Source organism: Corvus hawaiiensis, chromosome 8 (genome assembly GCF_020740725.1).
Source record: "Corvus hawaiiensis isolate bCorHaw1 chromosome 8, bCorHaw1.pri.cur, whole genome shotgun sequence".
Lineage (NCBI taxonomy): Eukaryota > Metazoa > Chordata > Aves > Passeriformes > Corvidae > Corvus > Corvus hawaiiensis.
In genome coordinates this window covers 31,599,543-31,623,246 of record NC_063220.1, presented here as the reverse complement: position 1 = coordinate 31,623,246, position 23,704 = coordinate 31,599,543, and the positions used below count along the sequence as shown (strand labels likewise).

The 23,704-nt window shown below is 39.4% G+C and overlaps 1 protein-coding gene across 2 annotated transcripts in view; it reads left to right on the top strand.

The window, feature by feature from the left end:
* JMJD1C (jumonji domain containing 1C) overlaps positions 1–23,704 on the top strand; it is a 159,104-nt gene that overhangs the window by 49,485 nt on the left and 85,915 nt on the right. For both annotated transcript variants that reach the window (XM_048311822.1, XM_048311823.1), the window contains exon 2: positions 1,983–2,147. In XM_048311822.1, coding sequence (XP_048167779.1) covers positions 1,983–2,147 — 165 coding nt within the window. The remainder of the gene's footprint in view (positions 1–1,982; positions 2,148–23,704) is intronic.

Sequence of the window (23,704 nt, the reverse complement as noted above, 5' to 3'; positions counted from 1 at the left end):
CTCCGCTTTAGACTTATCTGTGCTTTTCAAAAATATTTATTCACTTGATTCCCCTTGCCTCCTATTTTTTTAAAATCTGCTGGTGTGTGAGGTCTGGTGCTTAAACTCTTAACACCTTGCTACAGACTACCCAAGTGAAGTGTCTTTCCAGATACTAAAACAAAATTATTTGACCAGTCCAAAACAACTGAGTGGAATTTGCAGGAGGAGAGGCCAGGAGGAAGGTGAATTTAGAGAATGATTTTTAACTGTACTGTCACTGAAGGTTGTCTTTACAATTGAACAAACAACAAAATTTAGAAATAAATGTTTCTCCAGAAGGGTTCAAAGTAGCTGCAAATAAAAGATAATGAATGCTGCTAAGATGATTTGAGATACAATGTACTTTCCTGCCAGTGTTTTTAGTTTTACTCTGTTTACTGTTAGCTGTTACTGTTAACTGCTTTGATTAAGACATGAATATTCTGCAACTTTATTACATATTTTAGAATTAGTCTCTAGAAATTAAGTTATTAAAATGTGGGGTTTTTTTAGTGAAAACAGTTTTCGTTACTGTTTTCTACTTGCTTTGTTAGACTAAGAGGCGATAGCTGCAGTAATGAACAGTGGAGGTGAGAGGGTCTTCTTGATCTGATGCTTTAGAGAGGGAAGAGGAAAGTGTGTGGGAATGGAGTGGGAGTAATACGGGTTAAAAGTGTCTGTGGAGGAAAATGGGATGATGAACTTGATACAGGAGTGAGAAGTGGCTTGGTGGAAATTTAAGTTGTGTACTCAGAAGGGAGAAGGACAAGCTGAGAAGGAGCACTGGGTAGTACACGTTTGGAAAGTGTGAGACAGAAAGTCTAGACAAGGAAGTATGTTGTAGGCCTAAAATTAACCAGAGTTAAAAGAGAAGAATATTTCTGTGACAGTGATTTTAAGTTCTCAGAAGCAGATAGAGGAAGAAACTTGAGTTTCAGAAATTGCCTTGGGTGTGACTGAGGGCTGAAGTTCAGAAGAGTAGGAAAGCATCTTCCCTCCTTCTCCACTTAGTGTAACAAGCAGTGATTTTTTGTATATTGCTGGCTGATTTTCCGTATGAAATTTCTCTTAATTTGGAAAAGAGAACAACTTATTACATTGATTTTTTTTTTTTAATATTTAAAATAAATTCTGTAATTTTGAAATGGAATGGGTTTAGCAGAATTGTGTTTGGTAATGTAGATAACTTTTGGATAGCTTTGAGATCCCTCTGCCCTGCACAAGAGGAAACAAAAGGTTTGATGTATTTAACTTAGTAGTTTAGTGAATGTAGCTGAGTGGAGAAGGTATGGATGGCTGTTCTGTGTTGGGGAGGGACAGGGATAGCACAAGATCAAATAGCTACAAACTGGCTCCACATTAATCTAGCTGGAAACAAAACATGGTGGTATTGCTTTTTGTTTGGTTTGGTTTTTTGAGCTGGATTGCAGGAGGACAGAAGCAGCACAAAACGGAGCTGCTTCTGTGAGGTTCCGTGTGTCAGACTTGCTTGTAGTAGCAAGGTCTGCAGGCTCAAGATGTCCTTCTGGTGCTGTTCCAATTGACTTCTTTTTCCCTTAAAACCATTTCATTGAGTGGTTGGTTGGTTGGTATTACATGACACATAATGGAACCGAAAATGAGAAGTATTCTTAAAACTTACTGATTATGTAGATAGCTGTATGTATTACTTGAATGCTACTATTAAATACCTTGTGTAATGCTTTTTGTTCATGAGGTAAGACACCCAATGTTAGTGTTTTAGCAAGTGTAACTCTCTTCAGCACAAATGCACTGCCAAGAAAACTGTCTTCTATGGTGCAGGAACAGATAATATAATTTCAAAACCATAGCATTAAAATGGGTAATAAAAAAAGCCTTGCATTAAATTTTTAGGTTTATGTGTCCAGAAGTGTGTGTAGATGAACACATGCGGTGTATATGCAATAATGTGTTTCCTTTCCTTTCTTAAATTTCCTCAGGTATATGTGGAATTTGACGACCTTGAATGGGAAAAGCGAGAATGGGTTAAAGTTTATGAAGATTTTGCAGCCTTCTTGGTGGAGTACCAGCTGGTCTGGGCGAAAAGAAAGGACCCAAGCCAGACTCAGGGATCAAAGATCAAACAAATTCAATGGCCTGCATTGGTAAGATACTTGAACAATTTTATTTACTGAAGTAGTTTATTCTCTTTAATTCTGTCCTTGGGAAACTGTCTAGGTTACTCAAGTGTGGTGGGAAATGGTGAATGTGGAGGGGGAGAAGGGTAAGAAAAGGATAAGAAAATACTAGTAAAGCATGGTTGTGTTGGAGGGGTGGAGTGATGTGATAATAATCACTCATCTTCCTTTTTGAGTCAACCTAAAGCACTGCAAAAGTTGTCTCTGAGTGACATAATAGGATTAATGTCACTTTCCATAGTGAAAGCATCTTACAAATATAAACTTACCAGTAACACATTTTACTGCTCTGGGGAGAATTTAAATTAAGGTGAAAAATAAACCCTCAGGCTTGTGATACCCTCAGCTCCCACAAAGAAGGTATCTGAAATTCAGGTCAGAGCTCAGAAAGATGAGAAAAGATTAATAAAGTAAGTGGTAATTGTTTGCCTGGTTTATGAGGTGATACTTGTGACTCTCATTCTTTCTGGATTGCTGCCCAAGCATTTAAAGTTGTTGAGATAACTGCTAGTTCGTTTGTGACATGCCTTTAGATATATCTGATGAGATAATCTAATAAGCAATAAACACGTATTCCCTTTTTCTCCAAAGAAACTAGGAGTGCTATCAAAGTCTTCAGAAGAGCCAAAGAGATGTGAGATTTTGGGAACATACTATATTGGATGCTTTTGCTTTGCATACAGTTGGGGAAGATTCCTCACAGACTGGTGGGTGAAAGGGGGCTCCAACAAATTTGTCAAAATGGTGAAGGGAAGTCTTAGACATATTTGATAATAAGCTTAATATCTGTAACTTTAGTCTTGGGTTTTTAGATATTTATAGTCATAATGAATTTAGATGATGGTATTTTTTCTCCGGCTTTTGCCGGAGAAATCTGTTTCCTTTCAATATACTCTTCATATTCTTGTCTCGGAGCACCTGACGGATTTCTTGGAATGCTGTTGCATGATAATTTTTTCGAAGCTGGGGTGGGAACACTCACTCTGAAGGTCATGAAACAGTCTGATCAAAAAAGCCATAGATGATTTTGGGTCGACTTACTCCTCTTCAGTAAATATTCCTACTTGACTTGACTTGTATGTTTGTGCTAATGTACTCAAGTAAAGCAAGCTAACTTTCTGGATGTACAGGCTGAGTCATATATTTGCTTGTACAGGCAAGTTAGTATATCCTTGAGCAAGAATTTTTAGTTTTAGGGAGTCATGTCATTTGCTCTTTGAAGCCACCCATCTCTCCTTGATTGAGGTGGGTATTTTAAAATCTGTTAAAAACTTAGTTTAGTATCTAAGTACTCTGCTATTTTACATGCTTGTAATCTCACCCTCTAGGATTGAGATCCTTCTTGGGTTTAGAAGGGGTATATTTCTATAAAGTATTCTAGTCTGGCTGCTGATCCTGTCCACAAGTTGAAAGTATGTATTTGCTAATGTGTGAAAGTGTTTTAGTCGAACCTTTCTCCTAGCAGACACTTTTGTCAAACTTGTGCTGGTCCAGCAAAAGGCAAAAACTTTTTTTCTTACATCTCTGTCTTATCAATTCCTTTATTATTTTTTTTTTTAATATTTACATTCTTGAGGCAGCTGATAGGCATGAGAAGGAAGATTTGCAAAAGATCTGCCTCCTGCTTTTACAGTTAAATAATTGAAATTGTATAGTCTGAAGTGAGGCTCAAATAGCTTGTCAGGTCACAGTTTCCAGATGTTAAAGATGACAAGTTCTCAGCATTTGTACTTGGCCTCCCTACAGATGTTCTAGCAATTGTTTTCTGAGTCAAACCCTCTAGTCATCCATTCCAGAAAAACCATACTTGAGGGAAAGTGCAGATACAGGATATTAGCTATAGTCAAAGCAGATTCCTTCCACAGAGACCTCCCAGGGTTTTGCTCTGTATCAATAGCAACTCTGAGCACACCATGGCGTGGGGAACAGTGAACAGCTCGAACTGACATGGAACCTTTGGTTTTTGTTGTCAGACTATCAGAACTGTGGTGGATTGGAGTGGATGAGCTCTGTGAAGGTTTGTGTGGTGTGTTTTGGTTGTGGAGAGGTTTTTTTTGTTTATTTTCTAAACCAAGACTTACTAAAAATAAGAAAACATGAAAAAGGTGGTAGAAAAAGTGATTTGCCAAACAACAGTAGGAATATTTGCATTTTTAGGTGAAATCCTAAGTGTGGATGTAGTAATATGCACATTTTGAAAAAGTTGAGTCCTGCTGTATCCTTTAAAGGAAAAGCCTCAAGCATTCCCATGCATGTGAACTGTATTGAAAAAAATCATAGCAAAATAAAAGTTTTTGGTACAGCTTTATTTTGGATGCTAAATGCAGCAAGGCAATATTTTAGAAAATGTTATGTAGTATTTCTCTGGGACCTTTGCCTTCAGTGGAGTGAATGAAAAGTGCTTGTTTATTTAGATGGTTCTTATCACCTTCTGTTCTTCTTTGATTAACGTACTCTGTATTTACTGTCTGGTATTCAAGCCTGATCAGAAGACAAGGTCTGCAATTGCTGTGGGGCTTTCTGTGGGTAGTTATCAGTCTAGTGTCTGAGTACTTCATAATTACTGATTGCTTTCACCACTCAGTTGTGTGATATGATGTAATCTCCACTTTGTAGATGAAATTTCTAGAATGCAAGTTGTTCACAAATGTTCCCATTTTAAAATGCCTGAGTGCCTGAGGTGTAGCTCTTCCTGAAAGCACAGCATCCATTGACCTTGTGTAACTCTGCTTTAAGATTTTAGGCTCTATAGTCAGGCTGAGAAAGGGAGGAAATGGGAAACACTGTCTCTTTCTCCTTGTTTAAAAACTCAGTAACAGGAGAGGGTAGACTATCGACTGAATTCAGTTTCTCTCATGATGAGATTTTACTTTTTTAAGTGGAGTTCCTACCTCCGGTGAAGAGTTGGCTGTAAATGAACCTGGAGCCCTATTGCCAGGAACAAGCTTCATTGTGATGACTTTGACTGGGTACTTCTGCCTCTGTGCAAGGCTGGGGAGGGAGGAACTGCAGTGCCTTAGGTAATCAAATTAGTGCCCCACTGTAATCAAATGCTTTTTCTTCTTGTGAGATGATTTCCTGGGAGCACTGGAGAACTTGGATGCCTAGTTGGTATAATTGGAAATTACCCTGCATGTGAAGTGTTTGCAATCATAGAAGAAAAGCCTGTCAAGAAGCCTAAAGAGATGGCAACAGTGATAAGCAATGTCAGTGTATGTGTAGCCTGGATATTGGGGAAGAGGATGTTTGGTGAACAGTGCTTGTTGTTTAGCTTAAGTAATAGAGATGCTTTATAGGTATCAATGCAGGAGAAAACTTATTGGCCAAAGGGTTAGCATAGGAAAAATTGGAAGTATGGATTCTGGAAAAAAAAAACTGTAGGTAGTGGAAGTAAGTGGTGTGCCTTCCCACATTAAGGGATTAAAAAAAGTAGCCAAGATAAGGTGTTGAAATTGAAGGCATCGGTTTAGATTGGTAAACAAGGGGGGTGCATGGCACAAAGATACAAAAAGACTGGAGTGATAGGCTAAAAGTGATGGGTTAGGGGAATAACCAGTACTTCAAAAATGAGGCAGAATTGGGTGTTGAATTTCTCAGAAATAACTTTAAAGCAACTGACATGGTGAATAAATTTTTTTGACCTGTAGGTAGATAAAGAATAGTTGTGTTTTAGGGAGAGTAAATTTATTTACCTATGTAGAAATAGCTTGGGTACTATGATGTTGGGGATCAGTGATAAAATCATGCATGTGATATAATTCAGTCTGAAGTCTTAGGAATATGGTGCTATCCCCTCAGCAGCCAAGAGGGGAGATGGAAGTACATGTGTGGGCAGGGTGACAAATTGGAGCCAAGGTTTTAATGTGGACTGAACAGAATGCTTCTATGAGCTGTCAGTTTGAATTTAATTACTGCCTCTCTAATTGCACATTAAAATATCTAGAAATAAAGTGTAGAGGGAGAAAAAGAGATGACAAAGGATTGAAGCAGCTAGGGACATTTTAGAGAATAATAGAATAATGTGCGAGAAGAGTTTTAGGGTGATAGACTTACTAGCAGAGGGCACCACAGACAGCAGTTCACTTTTTTTGCAGCATCAGCTGTATGTGTTTTAGGCATAGGAAAGTGTGGGCTGAGTGTCTTTTTCGTAATAATTTTGTTTGGGAAGAGGGTTTTGGAAAGTTGAATGATATGCTGAAATGAAAATTTATTATTGAAGGTCTACAGATAGAAATGAAAGAAAGACATTTCAGACAGGCATTTTAAGAAGCATGTTCCATCATCTTGGAAGGAAAATAAGGAAAGAAGAATAATGGAAAATGCAGTTATGATTAAATTAGTTTAAGATTGATAGGTTATGGCAAGTTTGTACTTTCAGGTAAAGGATCTAGGAGAACACAAGAGGTTGGAAAGAAAAGGACTGGAATTGGATATAGAGAAAAGTGAATGCGTTGAATGGGAACACACATGAGAAACTTCTGCAACAAGAAAGGAAGAGGCTATTATAGAACAGAAAAGGAAAAGTATTATCTTATTTTGGCCTTTTCCTTGTGGAAGAAACTGGCGCTCTTGTGCAGGGTAGATGTCAAAGGAGGAGATGGTTTGACTCAGTGTACTGTGATGAAAAACAGGAGTGGGGAATGGTACATTTAGCTGGCAGGGCAGAGCTGGGTGCCTGGGATGATGATGAGTCAGGGTGTTTCATGTGTTCTACTGGGTATGGCTTTTTTGGTGAAGTATGTGTTTTTATACCTGTAAACAAACCAGTGCTGTTTGTGAATTCAGTATGAATCCATATATAATAAATCAGAAGAAACCATAGTAGTTTGTTGCTCTGAATATGAAGACTGCTTTATTAGCTTTACAGTACTTGCCTTGTCAAACCAACAGATTTGCCCTTTGATCTCAGCTCATACAAAGGTCTGCAGTAACTCTATCACTCCCAGTTTTGGGGCTGGTATACAGCAAGAACTGGTTCTCCTGCAATTTTGTGTTCCTGAGGAATATATAGATAAAAGCTAAAATACATTTTCATGAGGAGATCCTGAATATGCATATCTCCCTCCTAAGGCAGGGAGGCTGGAAGAACAACTCAACCTCCCCTCCACCCAAGTGAAAAAAAGAGCATGTCTGTTTGCCTGTCTCTCTTTGTTGGAACAAGTGAAGTCATTGCTAAACCAGTGGCTTGAGAACAGTCTTTCCTGGGACTCTGTCCAGGGCTCTGCAAGAATATAGAGCTTTAGCCAGGCTTATAGCAAAAACAGGGACAAAGAGTGGGTCTTCATTGGCAATGACAAACCCTTTTCCATTGTGAGAATCTGGAACTGATTTACAGTGGCCAGTGCCAGTGGCACATGTGGGGCTGTGGGCCTTCACCTGACCATCATGCTAATGAGGAGGTTGTCTTGCAGAAGAAGGAGATGAAGTTTATTCTGGGTAGTAGTGATGTGTTTCTTTCGGTTAGGTGTGAATGAGCCCAATATGTTCATGTGCTGACTGTGTGTTAGGGCACTTGGTGGTAAAGTATAAGAGGAGAAGCATTCATGGACACGTGGAAGAGAAGATTTGTCCTCTGACCTTATGCAGCCTTTTCCCTCCTCCCTCCCTGCCCCTCTGTCCCAGCTGTCAATTGCAGAATCCCTTCGCTTGACTGTATTCTGCTTCAGCTGGCTTGATTGTGCTGGATTATGAAGCAAATACTTTAAAAGTGCCAGTTTATTGGCATTTGTGTCATGATTAAAGGAGAAAGTGTACAGATTGAACAACAAGATTCTACAGGGCTTCCAGAGGCTCTTGAGACAAATCAAATTCTTTATTTTTGGCACAATAATGGAAAGTAGAACAGGTTCCTTGTTCATTCCTGTTTATACTGTGACACACTACCACTTTTTCACTCCCTCAAAGATCTGTTTTCTTCTTTGTCTTGATGATCTAATTTTAGCATTTCTGAGTAAGTTTCTCTTCTATATGTTGATCCTATGGCTCAGATTGATCCCTGTCAAAATCAGGAGCTTCTATAGATATTGCTGATGTTCCCCCTGCACATTCAGTTACTTCATTGCAGCCTGTTCTCTCTCTGCACAATGAAAAATAGAGGTATACACTGCCAGATACTGTGATTAAATCCTCAGCGGACACTCAAAATACTCCAGCAGTAAAAAGAAATTAATTCACAAAGGATTACTGTGTATATGGAAAGTATGGCAGAGAGAAGACTTGGTCTCCTGAGTCTTAAAAATAAGTAAAAACATTGAGGATATTTCAAATTTGAGGGGAGGAAGTGCTGTAGCTTCCAGGGAAACTAACAGTGGGTTTTTTTCAGGTTCTCCATTCTCTGCATCAAAATTCTAGTGCTTGTATGCCTTGATAATATGGGGTAAAGGTGAGATATATGCAATAGAGGAGAAAATGCTTGGAAGCTGTCAGCTTCTTGGAAAACTTTAGAGCTTGGGGAAGAGAAAATTTAAGTAACTGACTCAGCAGAGCATAAACGACCCGATTTTTGCTTCATTGTGAAAGACAGTAAGATGCAGAAACAGCACTTGGAGATGGTTCAAAGATTACTTTGTTGGAGAGTTCGTTACTGTAATATTCCCACAGAACATAAATGTCTCAAGCAGTACCACATCCCGCCTGTGTACTTTGGCACTTGCTTCTTTTAAACTACTGCTTACTGGGAGTCACTGCTCTCCATGCAGCCTTCTGGGGAGAGGCCATTACCTTCCCAGGACATGCCCCAAATGAAGAGCAATAAACTGGAATCTGCCTCCCCAGATGCTTTGTTGTGAAATACGGGTGTTACCCTGTGGCTTCCCACTCTGAAAATGAGTGATGGGGTAGAAAGCCTCACTGCAGTGCTGTTTTCTTTGTGACCCTGGTGCTTTCTGTGCACTTTACACTACTGCATTGGTTGTTCCAAAGTTTTTTCTCTTGAGGTATTGGCTAATGGCAGGCTTCCTTTTTACTTTCTTCTTGTTAAACTTGCACTTGTAAGCAATGGGATGCTTTTTTGTTTGAAAGGATTTAGTTTTGTAAAAGCGTGCTTACGTATATGAAATAAATGAAATATTTTTTGTAGTTAAGTGCTGTGCTAAGAATAGTTCTTAATGTTAATTTCATTTACAGAAGTTACAGAATTCCAAACAAAATGGAGTATTTTCTAGACTTTTAACAGTAAGCGCAACTCATGTTGATCATACTGGCCTGGGAGTTGCCATATTGGCAGCTCATCTAGAGAAATCTGCTTTAGTATGTCACAGCATCCTGGATGTCTGTACCTCAGGTTCTTTCCTGCTAGTAAAGCACTTCTTGTTCTCCAAGGGTTGTGCCAGTTACAAAACCCTAGATACTGTTCAGCCTCCTCCAGCTGTAACTGAGCGATGCTGTCTCTTGCACCTGTTCCAAAGTCAGATAGCAGTGAAATGCTGGTGATGCTTTACATGTCCTTCCGTAAAAGACAGACATAAAGCATCTTGAGGTTCATGCTGAGCTTGAGTCAGGCTCAGCACTTGAAGCAGAGCAGTTGAAGCCACAGCTGCAGGGAGCTGAGTGCAGGGCGACTGCTTGCATATTGATATTTATAACTGTTGCTGAAACCTAGACTGGTTTGGGATATGGTTACACTCCTGTTGATAGCCCCGTCAGCTAGACTGGAGTTTGTGTCAGTGTATCTGAACTGTGTTCACACTTCAGCTTCAGTGTTGGCCTACTGCACAGCTTCTTCGCATAGAAGAGCCAAGATTCTCTGGAATTCACTGGAAAGTCTTAAGTATTTAATTTCTTTTTTTTTTTTTTTTTAACAGCATTTATGAGAACAAAATTTTCACTTGTGCTGAAGAAAACAAATTGCTTTGTAGCTGTCTAGATCATCTGCACTTTTCCAGTGAATTAGAAAGATCAGCTTTACTTTGGAGATACCACAGCGAGCAGAATATAGGCTGGTGGATGCAGGTGGTTATTTCAGCACAGTATTGTGGAAATTCAGCTTCCGGAGCTTGAGCTTTGGAAGATGACTGATTGTGTATCCCCATCAGACTTATCGCTCACAATCTTACTTGTTGCTGTTCATATAAATTATGACTTATACATCTATACATTATATATATGGGTGGGTGTGTATTTATAGATCGTATGTATGCAGACATACACACAAACAGAATACTTTTCTCTGTATGTTAAAAACATTTAAAAAACCTTGTCTTCTGAACTATACTGTACAGTGTACAGTATACAGTCTGTACAGTGAGGGAAAGATGTCAGCATGGTACTTGTCCTCCCTCCCAATGGTGGCCGTGCAGATTAAGGAAAGCTGTGCCAGAAGACCTCCACCCCCAGCTACTGCTCCGTGTTTTTCTTGTGATGGCGGGAGGAGCAGCTGGGCTTTACACCTGTCGAATCCACTTGGCAGCTAAATTTGAAAGCCACCCACTGTTCAAATCTCCACTGCTGCTTCTGTGCTTGTCAGCTTTGCAATACTGAAGCACTGCTCTTGTCATGCTCACTTGAGTAAGATGAGTTATGGAAAGCATAATTAGAGTTTCTTGTTCTTCTTTCCCAGAATTTCAGCAGTTTCCTCTGTGCTTAATGGTGAATACCATGATGTGTTATCTGAAGTCTCAATATCCCACTTATATGTATAGCGGTGTGGAAAACCCACCCAAAATGTGAAGCACTTTTTCTGTAAAAGGTACTTCAGTAGGTTATACGTGACTGTGTGGATACAGAGGGCCTGGTGCATTCCTGTTTCTCCCATTCTCATACAGCTGAGACATTGGAGCTTCAGGTGAAATTCATGTCTCAATAAAGTAAAAATGTTGCAGTCAGGACCAGACACTGGGTTTTTTGAGTTTAGGGTAAAAGTTCTGCGTTTTGCAAATGAAGGAGGCTTTTTCGGTAGTCCTAAGGAAGTGTATCCTTCAGCTCCTCCTGAATTTCGGTTATTGACATACAAACAAGGCAACTGTTGCTGCTAAGGTCTCTCACTGATGCTGAAAGGGCAAGTGCTACTACCTCCCCTTTTTGGCATTGTGGCTTAAACCCCCCCTCAGTCTCAGTTAGGTCCAGAAGTTCTGTCCCCCTCATTACACAAATATATTCTTTTAGTTTGCACTAAACCCTTGTGAACTAAGCAGACATATATGTAAGAATGAAGTGCTGTTTTTTATTTCTATTATGCATTGTCTGTACTTGAATTGTACTGATAACTTCTGGGGTTTTTTTTGTTTTGTTTCATTTTGTCTTTCCTAGGGCTCTGCATTTGAAAAAGATTTTGAAATGAGATGTTGGTAGTTACCTGCCGTTAACAGAAACTTCTACTGGCAGATTTTGCAGGCCTTCAGTTACACTAAAACAAGCTAAATCAAGTACTTGGAGAAAAAAGTCATAGGTGCTAAAGCATTATAAATGGGCTGTCTGTGATACATTTATCATGAGCAATCTTTTTCATATATGGCAGTTTCCTGAGGACAGGAAAAATCAAATTTCCACAGCAACCTCATGCACCACTGAAGTTGTTCTAGCAACGATTTGATGTCGTATATCTTATATGTTTGCTTTTTAAATTTATCTTAACTTCTGAGGAGAAAACCGAACATAGGAAAGTTCAGGAACAGACTGTCAGCTTGAGGTATTTAACTTGCATGAGGAGAATAGCTGAGTGGAATCTGTATTTTGTATCTTTAGTATCCTAAACTTTCTGCTAACTTCATTTTGTGACAGAGTGACTACCACACATATTTTTTCTGAAAAACAAACCCTGAAGTAGTAAACCCCCTATGTCCTCTGTTCCTGACTTCACTGTCACAAGAGCAGTCTCCTGAAGTACTTGCCAGTTCTTTCCAGGTGCACTTTTGTATGGGAGCACGTTACCTTCTGAACTTCGTGTTGCACCATTTCTGTTGGCATGGATATGATCAGTGTTTCTGAAGCCGTTCTTGGATTTGGTGGCTCTGCATTTGCCCCAGCTGGGCAGGAAGAATGGAAATGTTGGTTGGCTGCAGGTCATACTACTCATGATGCCAACTAAGATGTAGTTACTGCCTAATCATAGACTACGTGGAATTGTGAGGGAGTATTGATGGGGAGAGAAGGATAGAGGAGAAAGCTGCTGAAGGCACAGGTTGGTTTCTTCTGCTGAGCAATTTTCATGTCCTCATTTAATACAGGTTTTATTTGTATGCTGTGGGTTCAAAATCCATTCTCTGTGCACATGCAGAGGCCAGGGCTGGGAGCATACTGTTTTACCACTTCCTTTCTCGTACCCTTGGATTAACATCCTTCCAGCTGCTGGCCAAATCAGGAAGTTGAGTCAAAGGCTAGAAATGGCAAAGACACTTTCAATGACTTCTTGAAAGGAAAAGCACAAACTTAAACTGAAGATGCTTGTGTTTCTCTTTGCAAAGTCTGTCCTGTTAAGATGATGTCAGTCCTAAACAAATGATGGAACAACACTTAAATAATTTAATTTTTTGAAATTCATCAGGTATCAAGAAATCACTTTGTGGGTTTAGAACACTTCTGGTTTTCTGGCATCTGCTGTGTGATGTATTCACATAAATGGGGGAAGGACATACAGTGAAACTTGGGTTTGTGACTGGGTTTTTTCTCTGTAACTTATCTGCACTTCCTTGCAGTAAATCCTGAGGTTACTTCAGCAATAGTTCTTGGTAATTCTTTGAGGTATTGTATCTTATTTTATGTGCATTGCATGTTTAAAGCATTGTTACATACAGTGTCTTTAATACTAGAAAGTGAATCAATGTTAAGAACCATAAATTTAGGGCTATATAATGTCTTGGGGAACCAAAACAATTTCTGAAAAGTATTCATTAGGCTGATTTTGTAAGCAATCAAAATAGACTCCTATTGATTAGGGAATTGATCTTTGAAAATGATATCCTTTTGCAGTAATTAATATTTTACTAGAGAAATATGGCAGACCTCATCTAACCTTGAGTAAGTCTGACTTCTTATTTACAGATAGGTGAATTATTAACACAATTAATGATATAGTGTTTATTTTTTGTCTACCAACTCTCAGAGGATCTACACTAGTCATGGGTAAAAAAAAGTATTTGATTCAGGTTTTTGTCTTTTATTAGCTGCTATTGTGTTCCATTTTGACTGCTTTATGGAAGAGACTTGGTCTACTAGTTAAGCAATTTTTGAATAGATCTGTATAAGGAAAAAATTAACTATTGTTACGTATAATGCATCATTCTGAAAAAATCTTGACTGAGTATTTTAATTTGAAATTTCTCATCAATTTTGAGTCTAGGACATTGGGTAAGTACCTCATTTCTTTCAATAAATGATGCAAAATTATATTTCTGTTCTTGGCTCTAGTTTCAGATGGCTTTGAAAAATTCTTACATATTTAATTTGAAGGGCTTTGCTGAGATTTAAAATGCATATACTGAATTGCTGAAAATGGTATTAGTACCATCACAATAGGAACAAACTACTGATTAGTAGGGCTGATTGTGAATGGGTAGATGTTGTTGGAGTCACTGAAACATTTAGCTGCATCCTGAAATGAGTCAAATAGTACTTCTTATCACTGGCTGGTATATTTAGTTAGTTTGAAAGTATAATAATAAAACCTTATATTAATATAAATACGGCCAAAATCTCTTCATGTGTTCTATACAATTTTTTGCATTCATTTTTTGCATTTGAGTGTAATGGGCTTTTTAGGGAACTATGTTCCTATGTGTTTTGGTGGATTTGTCTGGGATAGGATGATCTTTCTAGGTCCCTTCCAACTCAGCATATTCTGTGATCCTACAATTCAGTGTTCTGTAAGGCTCTGTTACCAACCTAAAGCCTCTTGGTTTTGGTTCCAGAATTTCTGTTTGTCCACATATGCTCTTGCCAGTAGTAGTACTTTTACTACTCTAAATTACAGTACTTTTAGTACTTGTAGTACTTTAGTCCAAATGATTCATTAAACTTTTTTATTGCTTCTAAATTTAAAATCAACTCTTTTTTTTCACATCATGATTACATCAAGTCCTACAGAAATGCCAGGGTATATCTTTGTAGCTTACAGAAAGGACAGTTTGAAGATGCACCATAAGACATTTCCTTTCAGGAATCTTGTTAGTAGTGAATTGTACAGGATTGTAGAGTACATGAAGAGGCATCAACACCTTTGTAAACTGCTTGTATAGAGTTGCTGGGATCAGATGCTTTACTGAAGTTTGAGGCAAGATGCTAATCCTTTTAACCCTGAAGAATGGGCATCACACGCCCCCCACGCCCCTTTTGAACCATCTCCTTCTGCTAAATTACTTAGGACAGGCCGAATAGATTCTGTTCTACTTCCTGGGTAAGACACAGTTACAAGGTAGTTTGAGAGCTGCTAATGAATTAGCTATGGATTGTTTATTGGCAAGTAGAGTGATAGGCATTTGTGTGCAGTCACCTTCTAAGACTCATGGTCCAGTTTATTCAGGAGCAGTATTGGGGGCAGTTATGGACAATTGTGGAGGAATTACACTAAGTCAGAGATGTCTTTTAGAACTCTGTCATCTTGCAAATAACATAAAACTAAAATAGAACCACAGTGTGCATTTATTTATTAATGTTTTTCCACTGGCTAGCAAGATGCTGTCCTGTGGAAAAAAGCAATTATGGGTTTGAGATTGCATCAGAACTTTTGTTGAGTTTCTTGTCAAACTGATGTCAGGCCATCACCTAGACAGGCAGAATTGTATGAGCCTTCACCAAGTGCCATCAGCTTTGCTGGTGAAGGTAGCTGCAGGCAGCAGCAGTGTGTGATTAGTCAGGACTCTGGTGCACTTGCAGCAGAGAAATGTGTTTGGCTGGATTTGCAGGTGGAGGGATCATGGATGGTTTTTATAAACCTGACTAACATGTGCAGTATACAGAGAACCTGCTGTGACTCTGCTGTTTTTCCTCCACTCCCAAAATGTGGTCAGGCAGAAATGCAGTCGGATATGTGTCTGAGTATGCAGCAATTTGTGTTTCCTTTAGACTTGGATAATCTCAGATGAGCTTTTGTTAGTGAAGAATTTATACAATTTTCCATACAGTCTCTTATTAATAGTTTTGATTTTTCTGTCCTTTATATATATGAAATCTGTATCTTGGAAGTTAACCTATGTAAGTGCTGTGGTATTCATACTACTAGAAGGTTATGCTTCAAGGAGGCTTGATGGCATTCTTAATTGATCATATGGTTTTGCTATGCCAAGCTATTTTCCTGTGTTACTATCACAATACCCAGTGAACTGTGATTAATCACATTTTGGCACACAGCTCTGAAATTACTGCCACTGCTGTAGAATGTAGATTTCAACATCTTTGGCAGCTGCAGTTGCACAATCTTTTAATGACAGATGTACTTGGAGTTCCTTCAATACAAATGACATTATTGGCACATGTAGGATTGTATGCTAGATTATTTATTAGAATAACCACTGCACTTTTTATTGTGCCTTTTAAACCTTCTTCTGAATATCTAACCTAAGCTTCCTCTCACAGTGACAAAATGACTGATGTGATATCCTTAAACGCTCCAAATGCACATACAACATACAAATGACAGCAGGAAGGGCAACCATTCCACACATCCAGGCAGGGGAAGTTGGTGCTACTGGATGTCATTTGACTGCTCTGGTATTTGCCTGCCTTTTGGGGATAGTGTGTATGACATCTCACCTGCCCAGAACACTGGAAAGCTGTGAGCTGTTTTGTGTCTGTGTCACGTCTTTCTGTTAGTGTTATTTTAATCAAATTTTGGATAGTAGGGAAGACAGACTGGCTTTACAGGATTCTAACCAATCCCTTTTATATATTAATGATATTGTAACATATGTTTTAGTATACATGTTTACAGTGAGACACCAATGGGTTTGTTTTTTTAATCTATGTAATTTAACTATATAAAGAAAGTACAAGTCTGTTACTTGGCCATGGATGTTTCTGGCACAGTGACACTATGTAAGGTAGTTAACAGCTAGCTATTTTCTATCAGGGAAGTGGTTCTCTTTAACATAGATGTACCTTTTCCACTGGTGTTAACCAGGGTCTTAGCATCTCCATTGTGAGTTTAAAACTTTAGCTTCAGTTTGCCGTCTTGGTACAGTTTCAGTATAGATTTTTCAACTAATGTAGTCCAGATTTTTGTTGGTTGCCTTTAGAGTTTGTCTTTGAAATGAACTAAAAGATCTGTTTATTTTCATAAATGAGAGATGAAGATGGGAGATAATAGGAAAGTCATTGCAAGATCTATAAAACACAGTAAATCGTGAATACTGTTGTTATGTTGGCCAGCAATAACATTTTGACTATAAAAAGTAAATGGAGAAAACCCAGTAACTGTTTATATCAAATTTCTTATGGAAAATAAGTCATTAGGCCAAAGCAGATACTTGCTTCTCCCTTGAAATTCTGTTTTCAACCATGATCCAAAATTGTGAGGAGCCAAAGAATATTGGTAACTATGTATGCATGTAAACCAGTAACTTTTATTTACCAGAAATTGAGCCTTATTTTCTATTTCCAAGGTAGGCATGAGAAGGTGGGTATGAACTACACACAAATTAACTGTAGTAAGGCAGGCTAGTAAGATTGGAGGTTTTTTTTAAAGCAGTGCCGTATTCAAACAGCCTTCCAATAGAGTAGTGAAAATAAGAAGTTAAAAAAAATCCTTATGTAAAGTGATTTTCAATCCTATATGTTTTCAACTGTTGTAATTCTTGGCCAGTGGTTTTATCATGCTCTTCAAGTCATTTGTTTGCATAGAGTTGTTTTGGGTTTTTTTAATGCAGAGTTTTGGGTGTCCCATGTCAGAGACTGTAGCTGGGATCCACCTTCATTGAATCCTGATGCCCTCCCCCATCCTCATTGACTTTGATGAGTTCACCAGACCATATTTTTGTCTCTTCTGCCTTGCAGACAAAACCTGTGCTCTTTGTTCTTTACATTTTACTGCTCATTGAACTGTCCTGCACATTAGTCACCCTCTGAGGGAATGAGTTTGCAAGTAGAAACAGTTGTGGAGTGGGGGAAATAATGTAGTTCCTGTCTGAGACCAAGTGATGAAATTCATTAGCAAAAATTTCTTCTTCATGCTGTATGTGGAGAAGGGCCAGAGTTCTACCACATGAATATGGACTCAGTAGTGCTCTGCTTTGAGATTAACAAGGCAGTTACAGATCTGATTAATTTTTCCAGATTCATGCAACAGTGATTTGCAGCCCGTTCATAGTTCTAGGCTTAGCTTTCAACCATGAAGTCTGGAATTATAATTTTATTATTGAGAAGTCATTTTCTTGAATAGTTTTGTGAGAAGAGGTGAATTCAGTTGTGATTTCTTATGATTCGGAGGCATAGAAATAGTAAAGAAGAATTCTCTTCCCCTCAATTTGTCTGATCTCCAATTTTGGTAAGATTTTAGCAGTCATGCAAAAAATTTGGCTCTATGTTGTTCTGTAATTACTTTATTTTTCTGCTGGGATTGCTGCTCAGCTGGGAAAGGATTCACTTCTTCCTTTGCCTCCAGGATGTGCTGTATGTTTGGAGATAGGAGGTTGTATCTCACTGTTTGAAAGGAGATACCACCAGTAACAGGATAGGTGTGAAAGCAGTGGAGTTGTCTACTTAAACTGCTCGTCTTTGGTTCCAAGCTATGACTGGAGCCTGGTTTAGTTCTCTGCTGCTATTTGATAACATTGCAAGCAGTGGTGGTGCTTGTAGAGCTCTCTGAGGTGCTTGTGCTTGGATGGAGACTGCTGGCAGAGGGAAAAAGGGATTTTGGAATTCATCGTCAAAAAGCAAAAAAAACCATGGGTGTGAGGGGATCTGGGGAAGGAATGCTCTGTACTTGCGCTGTTGACCTGACTTCTTCAGGTTGTTTTGACTTTTGTCTTCTGTTTCAGCATCAGCTTTTGTCTAGATTGAACCTGTTAACACAAAAAACTCGGTCTCCAGCCACTGCTGGTTTGCTCTTTTCCCACAGTAGCCAGAATGAGGTATAAACTAAAACATAGCTTTTTCAGGTAAGTGGCTGCTGAAATAGAAGGTCATTGTCTTCCAAATTCAGAGCCCTGTTGCAGGAGCTCAGTGGTGTCAAAAGGGGGAGTCTTTGTTCTCCCTGTTCTTTTCTCTGAAGGTGGTTCAAATGATTCTGCTCTTTCACCAGAGCACATAGAGCCTACTTGCTGAGATAAATAGAATCATAGATTATCTGGTGGTAGCGGTTGTCTCCATTTTACCTTTGAAAGGAGAATCATTGCTGCCACAGAAGACTGCAGATCAGAACAGAACATGATGAAGTCCAGTAGGTTTTTCCTTTTGCTTCCTTGTAGTGATGTTTTCATGCTGTCTTTTTTGCCATTCTTGAAGGGAAGAATGGGAGAGTATCCCTTGCCTTGATTCCAGGTGGTGTGTTGAATAGAGGAGTGGATACTGAAAGGAGTACATATGTTTGTTTGTGCAGAGCCCCAGATTACCAGTGATGTACTTGTACAGCTTTCATCAGAGCTCTGGGAAGAAAAACTGAAAGCAGGAAACCTCCCACACCACTTCTGCATAACAGAGACTGGGGTGACGGTCACAGGCAGAGCAATGTTACCGTTTCACAAATGCATCACATTATAATCCAGGTTTGAGGAATCACCAATCCCTTTTCTGTGATGCCTAAAAACTCCTCACTTTGGACACATGGTCAACTCCATTCTCTTCTTCATCCCCTGTTTTCTTCCTCGTTTTGCCAGGTCTTGTGCAAGGATCTGTTTAAACAAGACTGATGACTGTAGGGACGTCATCTCAGCCAGACTGGAGATGATTCTCCCTGTAACACAGAGAAAGCTTTTCATTCCTAGCCACACAACCTCTCCTGAAGTTGTTTTAGAAGAGGCTGACCAGATTTCTGATGAAATGCACAGATGTATTTAACAGCCTTGTGATGAGGTTCTTCCTGTGGCCGTAACAGGTAAGGTCCTCTGGACCACACTTTTGAATCCTGTGCCCATAGTGTGGTTTGCCAGGGCAGTGTACAGAACATGCTCTTTGAGGTTAGGTCCAAGGCTCAGAGTTACAGACATCTTGTCCTGTGCCACATCCTGATTGCTATAGCTTTGTCTTAAAAACAGTTCTTCTTAGAACTCTTCTCCTTAAAGATTTCTCACTATTTTCAAAACTTCCCTTCCAGAAGTGCTCCTTTTGTGGAATCTCTGGTTCTGCAGTTTGCTGACAATTCAGCTTCAGTAACCTTAATTTTGTAAAGAAATTTGAAACCATAATAGTCTAGACAAAAAAAAAAAGAAGTTGACATACAAATGCAGACACAACATGTGTCAGTGTGCCATTTGTTCCTTTTCTCCTACTCCCTTTACAATGCCTGAGAGCCATTTGGTGTTTCTTCCTTGTCCTGGATCCTCAATCCCCTCTTGTGCTTGTTAGCTGTGTTTTCATGGTGCTAGTACCTGCCTCCTGCATAGGGCGCATGTCCCTCTTATAGCTGTGCTTTCCATGTGAGTCAGTCCAAGGACAGTGGAATGAGAGCTTTGCGTTTTCTGTGGAGTACAGGATTATTAATGAGAATCTCCTTTATGTAGTCTTTGTTTTTCTCAGAGGACAGGATGTTTGATTTGTTCAGTTCCTCTCCACAGCTCCCTTTTGGAGCTTGAATGCCATGTTCCAGTATTGTCTGTACATGGTCAGTCACAGCAGTTCACAGGACACACAGGATGCAGCTGCCTCCAGAAAATGCTTCTCTGGAGTGATGAAGGGCACATTTACAGGAGACAACTCGTGTTCAGTCACCTGACAAGGTGCAGTCTCCATGCCTAAAATGCAGGCTTTTCCCATGTCTGCTCATGTACCTTTGCTGTTCTGTCTAGCTGGTAAGGAGGGTGTTGGAGGGCCTTCAGTGAAAGGAAGCAGGTTGTAGCTGGCTGAACAACTCTCCTGTCGATCTCCCTGTCCCTATGCAGCTGGAGAGGCTGGCAGAGACTCTCACTTGCTGTGAGTCACAGGTGGCTGTGCTGTGATGCTCTCAGGTATTGCCAGGATGGGAGCTGACTCCTCACGAAATCCCGTTCTGGGCTGGTGGTGCAATCCCCAGTATGCTGTGCTCTGACACATCACAGGAATGAATAACATCTCTGAGAGGAGCATTCCCAGGATCTTCTAAGAGCTTGAGTACTACCACAAAGCCTATCATGCTCCTGTGATGCTGAATACGATGCTCAAGCCTCTTGTTCATCTTCAGTTTGAGGGAGAAAGGATCATTATTTGGATGGGAGGGGAATAAGTTACTTGATGAGTATAAGTAACTCTCACAAATACATTATAAAGGTGAAATATTGACAGTTCATGTGTTTTTAGTGGCAAAAATATAGTAAATTTATATTTATTACAGTATGCAGGCTGTCCTAATTTGCAAAGTTGTCATTAATTGTAAAAACAGATAGAGGCATGAAAAGGTGCCATGAGCTAAATGCCAAAACCACATGATGACTTAGCACATCTTGAATTTATGGAGCCCAAGTTGGGGAAAGGGATCAAAAAAATAGAAGTATACAGTCAGATATGTAAATAAATGGGTATTTCTGTTTATCAAGTCATGGAGTGCAAAAGACCTACATGTCTTGGTCATACAGTTGGCATGATCCTTTAATGATGACTGACTTCTTGTGGGGGAAGAAAAAAAAGTTCTAGATTTATATTAATGGGTTATGGCATGGATCTCAAGTATCACTGGACAAAATTGTTGTAGCCACGTAACATGTACACACAATTACTTGATGATTTCCATATTTATAACAATCACAAAATGTATTTCCTGACCCAGTTATTTATTGCTTTCCTAGAACCAGCCCTGCCCCCCCAACTTACATCACTGAAAACTGAAAGTTAAACTCCTTGCTAGTGAAATCTTTTAAGTCTAGGCAGCAAGATCAATTCTTCTAGTTTGAGCGTCTGCATTATATCATAGGAAGGGACTAAGTCATCATATATAAAAATATCAGTAGATGAAAACACTTGGTTTAACACAGAGATTTGTTCTTTCTTGAAGAAAAAAAAATTAAGTTAGGAAATGCTGCTCTCCCCAGATTACAGTATTTTCTTGAAAAATACTGCAAGTGATAGGTAAGCCTATAGCAGCTATTTTGGGGGTGGTAATGAGCAGTGGAAATTAATACATTTTTCATGACTTGTTTCCAGCACTGTAGGTTAATGGAGTCAATAGTGTCTCTTTTATTGTAGAACCACATCCTGTCTGGTTGAAAAAGATGGGATTATTAGCCAAGTCTGTCTCTCTCTGTGACTTTTTTGTCAAGACAGGAACTGCTTCATGCCATGGTGTCTGACAGCATTGCTCAAAAGCTCTTCTTTCACATGTCCTCCTTTCTTCTAAAGGCACTGGCTCCTTTTCTGAAAGGTAGAGATGAATGTTAGATTCTCTGAAATCTGAAGGTGTTTTTTGGACATGGTTATAATGACTTTTGATGTCAGTGCTTTCACCACAGTCTGCTAATTAACAACCAGTTGATGCAAAACACTGGCATATATTTACCTTACTTTGGTGTCAGGCATCTCTGATGTTTCTTTTGGGTGCTTACATGGTCAAACCGACTGTGTGTTTGTACTAAAGGTGGTAAATTTGTAACATCCTTACTGAGGTTGAAGGGCAGGTTGCTATATGCAGAATTATACCAGGTTATTTGCATGTAATATTCAAAGAAGAGCAGACTTAGAATTTACTGTCTGCTGATGTTGATCTGTTCTTTTGATTTTGGCACTGTGCTGTGTATGAATCATATTTAATGGCACAGGGAAGGCACCGTGCTCGGCGAGGGAATGAGGCCGTATTGCATCTGTTTGAGTCAGCAGCCAGCGCGTTGTGCTGCAGCTCTGGTCGGAACAGTCTGGAGGTTATTTGAGGGGACAGTGAGTCACGGCGATGCCTTCTTCACTCATCACCAGTCTGCAGGGTGACACGCGGCTCTAGCACAAACCTCTGGGTGATTGTAAGAAAGGGATTTAAAACTGAAAAAAGAAAGTGGGATTACTTGAAAAGAAAAGGCTTTCTGGTTATACAGAGGAAGGAAAATCCTATAATCTAAGTAAGTAATGTTTCTGGGTATTGAGGGTCTGCAGGTGGAAAGATTTCCTGAATGTGCTCAAGGTCCAGCCATTCCGTTTCTGTAGAACTTGCATTTTCTTCATATAAAAAAAAATTAGGATGATAGATCCCTAATACTGTATCTGAACTTACTGCTTGAGCTTGGTAGATAGCTTGTTAAACACACAGCCAGAATTTTGTAGAAAGCATAAGTATGAAATTAATTATGAAATTAATTCTGGTTGCGGCCACCTTTCCTGTACAAATCTATGAAAAACAATGCAAGTATCAGTTCATCCCCATTTCACATAACCATTACGGGAAAACCTATGAGCAGCTGAACGAGAAGTACTGTAATTTCTCTTGCTAAAGTGGTAAGAGCGGTGAAAGCAGAAAGAGGCCAACTGGGATTGACCATAAAAAGCATACTTCCTTTCAGAACTAAAAATAAAACCTGTGAATCCTGAGTACCAAAGCTTGTCTACCAGATAATTATGACACTCATTTACATAGTCTTTTATCTCCTTCTAGGGACTGGTCTGAACAGTCTTCTCTTAAAGACTGTTCCAGCTTCTGTGGTTGCCTTGCAGCACAGGTTTTCAGGCTCCTTAGCTCAAAAGACATCTGACGACGTAGGTTGGTTTTAAGCAAGGTCTTGTGGGTTTGTGTTGTGTGGCAGCCTGCCAGGGATTTCTGGTGCCTCAGTTACAGGGAGGAACAGAGCTCTGAGCAGAACAACACTTGGTACTCAGTTGTGGAAGATGAAGAAGATCCTCATCTCAGGCTGTCATTTTGTTTTAGAAGAGAGAGTGTTTTAGAGTAGGCGAATACATGTAGTTCCAGACAGGGGCCCCCATGCCTGCTGTTCTTCCATTCACTTAATTTGGCTAGTAAATGAAATATGAAAGTTCAAATTAGCGTTGTGAGCTCTGTGAGGTCACTATGCTCCCACATGATGGAGTTTCTGTAATACCAGTTTCCATTTTGAGTTTAGGCGATCACAGACCAAAAGACTTACACTTTTAAAGCTCAGGTTGCAAAGTCAGCCATTGAAAAACTGGAAGACACTCTTTTGCTATGTGTGGATGAAGCTAGAGGTGTAAATTGTCTGTGCAAACTTTCAATCCTCTGTTCCTGAACTTCAGAATGTCATTTCATTTTAGCTGAGTAAAATTATAATTAAAGCTGCATATGTAATGAAAGGATGACAGTATCGATGCCTAATATTCTTTATCAGTCATCTCAAAATCCACCAGTTAGTGGATAGATGATGCACCATTTCTTCTGTCAATGGTGTAAGATGGTCCTTACCTGAGGCCTACTGATTCACTATGCATTTTCCATCATTTTTAGACTCTTGAGTATTTTTTAAATTTTAAATAATGCAGATGATGTATTTTTCCTTCTGCCCATTACCCTGCTCATG